This window comes from Trachypithecus francoisi, unplaced genomic scaffold (genome assembly GCF_009764315.1).
Source record: "Trachypithecus francoisi isolate TF-2019V2 unplaced genomic scaffold, Tfra_2.0 Lachesis_group21, whole genome shotgun sequence".
Classification (NCBI taxonomy): domain Eukaryota; kingdom Metazoa; phylum Chordata; class Mammalia; order Primates; family Cercopithecidae; genus Trachypithecus; species Trachypithecus francoisi.
In genome coordinates this window covers 41,492,486-41,498,204 of record NW_022681467.1, presented here as the reverse complement: position 1 = coordinate 41,498,204, position 5,719 = coordinate 41,492,486, and the positions used below count along the sequence as shown (strand labels likewise).

The 5,719-nt window shown below is 49.7% G+C and overlaps 1 protein-coding gene across 5 annotated transcripts; it reads right to left on the bottom strand.

Annotated features, from left to right (window-relative positions):
- Positions 1–875: 875 nt before the first annotated feature.
- On the bottom strand, positions 876–4,939 carry ZSWIM1 (zinc finger SWIM-type containing 1). 5 transcript variants are annotated; one of them, XM_033186599.1, is made up of 2 exons: positions 4,614–4,939; positions 876–3,285 (listed from the first exon to the last, which is right to left on the bottom strand). In XM_033186599.1, the coding sequence occupies exon 2, from the start codon at positions 3,137–3,139 to the stop codon at positions 1,769–1,771; it is 1,371 nt and encodes a 456-aa protein (XP_033042490.1). In that variant the 5' UTR covers positions 3,140–3,285; positions 4,614–4,939; the 3' UTR covers positions 876–1,768. The 5 variants fall into 5 exon arrangements, with proteins under 5 accessions (XP_033042490.1, XP_033042489.1, XP_033042485.1 ...); XM_033186598.1 differs by lacking the exon at positions 4,614–4,939 and adding an exon at positions 4,273–4,597; XM_033186594.1 differs by lacking the exon at positions 4,614–4,939 and adding an exon at positions 4,387–4,597.
- Between the last annotated feature and the right edge of the window lie 780 nt (positions 4,940–5,719).

The following is a 5,719-nucleotide window of genomic DNA, read 5'->3' as shown; positions in this document are numbered from 1 at the left end:
TCCTGGGCACAAGTGATCTTCCCACCCTTCCTGAGTAGCTGGGACTACAAGCACGTGCTACATCCAGTGAATTTTTGTATTTATTGTAGAGAAGGGGTTTTGCCATGCTGCCCAGGCTGCTCTAATCTGCCTGTTTTGGCCTCCCAAAGTGTTGGGATTACAGGCGTGAGCCGCCGGACCTGGCCTACCCAGAATTTCTTTTTTTTTTTTTTAATTTTTATTTTTTAGACACAGTCTTGCTCTGTCACCTAGGCTGGAGTGCAATGGCGCGAACTCGGCTCACTGCAACCTCTGCCTCCCAGGTTCATGCAATTCTCCTGCCTCAGCTTCCCGAGTAGCTGGGATTACAGGTGCCTGCCACTACGCCCGGCTAATTTTTGTATTTTTAGTAGAGACACAGTTTCACCATGTTGGTCAGGCTGATCTCAAACTCCCGACCTCAGGTGATCCACCCGCCTTGGCCTCCCAAAGTGCTGGGATTACAGGTGTGAGCCACCACCAGAATTTCTTATATTAAGTCCTAGTCATGTGAATTCTCCTCTTGCCTTAAATTTTCCAGCATGTTGAAGGCAGATCATAGGACCATAGGCAAGGAAGGAAAATTAATACTTAATTGAGCACCCACTAGGTATGCCTGCTCTGTAAACGTACCCTGTGGAAATCCCCATTTTTACAGACAATCAGGTTGAGGTTTAGAGGGGTAACTTACCCTAATAAGACTCATGGCTAGTAAAAGGCAGAACCAGGCACAAAAATCAAGCAGGGAAGGAATCAACCAGGATTCACATGTTGTATAACACTCTAAAGTCTATTCTTTCCATAATATACCCTAAACTGCCTTCTATGGAACAAAAAAAAAAAAACTAGACAAGTGATAGAATATGCAGCATTCAGTTTTATTGACCCCAGGATAGGACAAGGAAAGAAGTTCAGGGAGCCTGGCTGAGCCAGCTCCCCAGAGCTCCCCAGAGGGGCCTCTTCCTCTGTAGCAAGCCTCCCACCCCAGTTCACTCAAAGGAGATGGGATAAGTGAGTCATCTCATGACTGGGGCAACTGCTACCAAGCCCCAAACCTCAACCTCACCGCCTGATGTTTTATCTCTTATCTTAGATCAGGGGTTGCCATTATTTTATTTTATTTTTAGATGGAGTCTCGCCATCCCAGGCTGGAGTGCAGTGGCAGCAGGATCTTGGCCTACTGCAACCTCTACCTCCCGGGTTCAAGCAATTCTCCTGCCTCAGTCTCCCGAGTAGCTGGGATTATAGGCGCCCGCCACCATGCCTGGCTAATTTTTGTATTTTTAGTAGAGACGGGGTTTCACTATATTGGCCAGGCTGGTCTTGAACTCCTGACCTCAAGTGATCTGTCCACCTCAGCCTCCCAAAGTGCTGGGATTACAGGCGTGAGCCACCACGCCCAGCTGGGTTGCCTGGTTTTATAAGACCTTTGAGCTAAGAATGTTTTTTACCTTATGAAAATGTTAAAACAAAACCAAGAATATACAACAGAGACTGTATGTGGCCACCTGAGTAAACTAAACAGATAAGATCTGCTGACTCCTGTCTCATTGAGCTAGACACATGCTAGGTAGCAGGCCATGGTAGATGAGAAGACCCTTGAACCTTGTCCTTATTCTGGAAGGAGGGCCCACGGAAATACAACAGTATTAAGTGAGAGAGAGAGAGAGAGTGTGTGTGTGTGTGTGTGTGTGTACGGGTGGATGTGAGTGTGCACAGGTGCATGAGCTTCTCTGGGCATCGAGAATAATCAGAGTTGGACCTGCTCATAAGGCCCAATCCAGCTGTCAGCCAGTTCCCGCAGGGTGCTGTACCTCCGCTCAAACTCCTCCTTGCTGCAGTGCTGCAACAGCTGACCCACCTCCTCAGTGAGGTGAGTCACTGCCAGGTGCTTATCCAGGGTCTCACTCCACTTGCTGCCCAGGATGCTGTCTAGACTGGTGGCACAGCCTGCCGTCCACTGAGCCGGCAGCATGTCGGGCTGCAGCACCTGGCGGCGGGCGCTGAGCATGGCTAAGATGTGGCGGCAGGGCAGGTGGAAGGCCTGGTTAAAATAGCAGCTGCAGCTGGCAGGGGGCTGGGGCTGCACCTTGTGGGTATCTTCCAGGATCTGTATGTTCATCTTTTCTGAGCCAGAACCAATGAGGTGTGTGGATTTCTGGACCACAGCAAGCTCGCCCAGGCAGAGTTGGGCTGCTGGCCCTGTGCAGATGGCATTGAGGGAGTGCTGGATACGGGATTCTACCAGCTGCTCCACTTTGGGGCTTTCGGGGATGGTGTCTGAGGGGGTATGATTGTTCTGGGCACACAGGCCCTGGTTGAAGTTTGCCATGTCTGCAGAGTTCTGCTGCATGTAACGGAACAGAGAAGCCATACCTTGTTTCTCAGATGGGGCGGTGCCAAAGAACTGGCTGAGGATGTGGGTGGTGACCTCGAGGCTCTGGAAGTAGCGGCTGCTCTCAGCTCGACTTCTCCAGCGGTGAGCCAGCCAGATGCGGTCGTTGAGCAGCCAGTGTGAGTGAAGCTCGGGCAGCTTGGCTGGGGGGATGCAGTTGCTCAGGAGTGTATACAACTTTCTCAGGTTGCCTGCTGTGGCTGAGCACATTGTGCTCTGCAGGGAGGTCAGGAGCAGCCTTTCCATGGGTCGTTCAAGGGACAGCTGATAGAACTTGGCCTGGAGGAACTTGCAAATGTGGAAGGCTGAGAGCAGGACCTCAGCTGCGGGGAACTCCATGGCTAGGGTGGGCAGTGGAAGGAAATGAGGATCCACCAGGATGGTACAGACTCTCTCCCATGCTGGGTTAAACTTTTTGAATACCTGAAACATCTGGGCCAGGCCTTCAGTGTCCTCCTTGGCAGGGATGGCAAAGTAGACTGCTCGGGCAAGATGACCCTCCAGCTGCACCCGAGGTCCATCCACCAGGAAGGTATATAAGACCTTACCCCTTGGGTTATAGGTCCGGTGGATAAATAAGATCTCAGGGAAATGGTCAAAGATACTCTGCATAAAGCAGCTCTGGTAGTTGAAGGTATCTAACTGGGCAGTCTTATTAACCTGGTGCAGCAGCATAGGTGGGCTTGAGTCCTTAATCAGGAGCCCATTCAGCATTGTCAGGGCCATGGGGGAGATGGGAGATGTCCAAATGCCAAGGTCAAAATACTTTCTTTGCAGGGCAGCTGTCCATGAGGCTTTGAGTCTCTCAAGCTTCAAGTAAGTTGAGGCTTGAGGCTAGACAATCATTCCCAGATCTTTTTCCAAAGATGGGCCTGTGGAGAGGAACAGAGATTTAAGGAGACAGCAGGCACCTGGCTCTTCAATTATTCATCCACACAATATTTGTTGAACACTTACTATATGTCAGCCCTGTTCTAGGGGAAGATACACAATAAACATGTAAACAAATAAGCAAAAATATATCCAATAATGAAGCTTACAAAGACCATAAACCTGAGTAACATGTCAGAGAGTAAGCTGGGGAAGGGAAGGATACTTTAGTTAAAGTGCTAATGGAAGGCCTCTCAGGGGAGAACGATGATATTGGAGCTGAGATCTAAATGATACGAAGCTAGCTAATGGAAAGATATGGTTACAGGGGATTTAAATAGGTACGGCCAGAGCTGCATATGGCCTTTTTAAAAAAATAGCATTCTGGCCAGGTGCAGTGGCTCATGCCTGTAATCCCAGCACTTTGGGAGGCCAAGGTGGGCAGATAACTTGAGGTTGGGAGTTCGAGACCAGCCTGGCCAACATGGTGAAACCCTGTCTCTACTAAAAATACAAAAATAATTAGCCGGGCATGGTGGCCCATGCCTGTAGTCTCAGCTACTTGGGAGGCTGAGGCAGGAGACTCGCTTGAACCCAGGAGGCCGAGGTTGCACGACTGCACTCCAGCTCTGGGTGACAGAGTGAAACTCCGTCTCAAAAAATAAAATAAAATAAAAATATGATTTTATATTTATAAATGACTGATTGGCATCCATTCTTTCCTTTGGTCCTGGTATGCATAAGAGAATTGCAATTGCTCCAAACTTGCTGGGTGATCTTGGGCAAGTCAGTGACCCTCTCTGAGCCTCAATCCCTTCCACCATAAAATATGGCTAACAAATGTACATAGCTTCTCCTGCCTCTACTATATCCCTCTTTTAGCAGCAATGGTCTTCGGGGCGTTTCCTCTATTTGGCCCCAGACCGAGTTACCGTCCTCATTTTACAGATGATAAACTAAAGCTCAAAGAAGCTAAGTGACTTGCCCACCATTACTCTGTAAGTAGCTGAAAGCTGAGTCTTTGGTTCGGGATCCTGACCGCTGCCCACAGTACGTGGGGTCCAAAAACCAACAGAGAGGGAATACGGCCTTTGACCTCTCACCTCTAACCTGGGTGGGAGATGTGGATGTCTGACGTTCCGAGTCCGGCTGGAGCCGGATGAGAAGAAAACCTCCGTCACACCCCTTTGGGAGCTGTATGACGGCTGACTGCGGTGATCCACTGTCTCACACTTCCACCCCTTCAGGAATCACTCACCCACAGCCTGGCTCCGTCGCCATTTCTCCCTATTTGACCCTGCCTCCGACTCTGACTGACATCCAAACTCACCAACCACGGTGTCAGCATCACAGTGACTCGGGCCAATGTCTGAGGAATTCACTTTCAGGCTTTAGCGCCACAGACCAATCGTAGCGCGACGATTCGCGGGCGGGCGGTGTTGCCAGGGTTACAAGGGGCTCGGCTGGTGGTAACCAACGAGAATCTAATGATACTTGCATCTGGGAGAGCCGAGCCTTGCAGCTGGAGCTCTGGGGCCTCCCTTCAGGCTAGGCGACTGGAAGCACACGTTACTATGGAAGCCCCTTCAAAGGCAGAAAATGAAAAGGAAAATAAATAGCAATTTTATAGATTTTTTTTTTTTTTGAGATGGAGTCTCGCACTGTCGCCTGGGATGGAGTGCAGTGGCTTGATCTCGGCTCACTGCAACTTCCACCTCCCGGGTTCAAGCGATGATTCTCCTGCCTCAGCCTCCTGAGTAGCTGGGATTACAGGCACCCGCCATCAAGCCCAGCTGATTTTTTGTATTTTTGGTAGAGACGGGGTTTCACCCTGTTGGCCAGGCTGGTCTCGAACTCCTGACCTCGTGATTCGCCCACCTCAGCCTCCCAAAGTGCTGGGATTACAGGCGTGAGCCACCGCGATTTTTTGTTTTGTTTTGTTCTGTGTGTGTGTGTGTGTGTGTGTGTGTCAGACTCTAAAGCCCCTGGAGTTTAGGAAATGGTGCATATGTAGTCGTAACGCATATTCTACCTTATGAGGAAACTGAGTTCCAGGTCTCGAATTCTACTGCTCCTTCGGGGATCGGGAGCCCAACTTTTAGAGCTGAGGAAATCCAGATCCCCTTAAGCCAAAATTTGGCATTCTCTAGCCCGACCCCCTCCAGTATTCTTCAGAATGGTGCCATGACTTATTTAGGGTCCTACTACAGTAGTGTAAGGGCCTACTGACTGGTCTCTTGTCCTCAGTTCCCTTGAAGATGGCAGACTTAGAAAGCTAGGTGTTTACCAGGCCTTGGAGAATTAAGTTTACCAACTAGCAACATCAAATTAGTGTTGGTACTTACGCATCAAAAATGTTATTGGGCCGGGTGCGGTAGGTCATGCCTTTAATCCCAGCACTTTGGGAGGCTGAAGTAGGTGGATTGTCTGAGATGA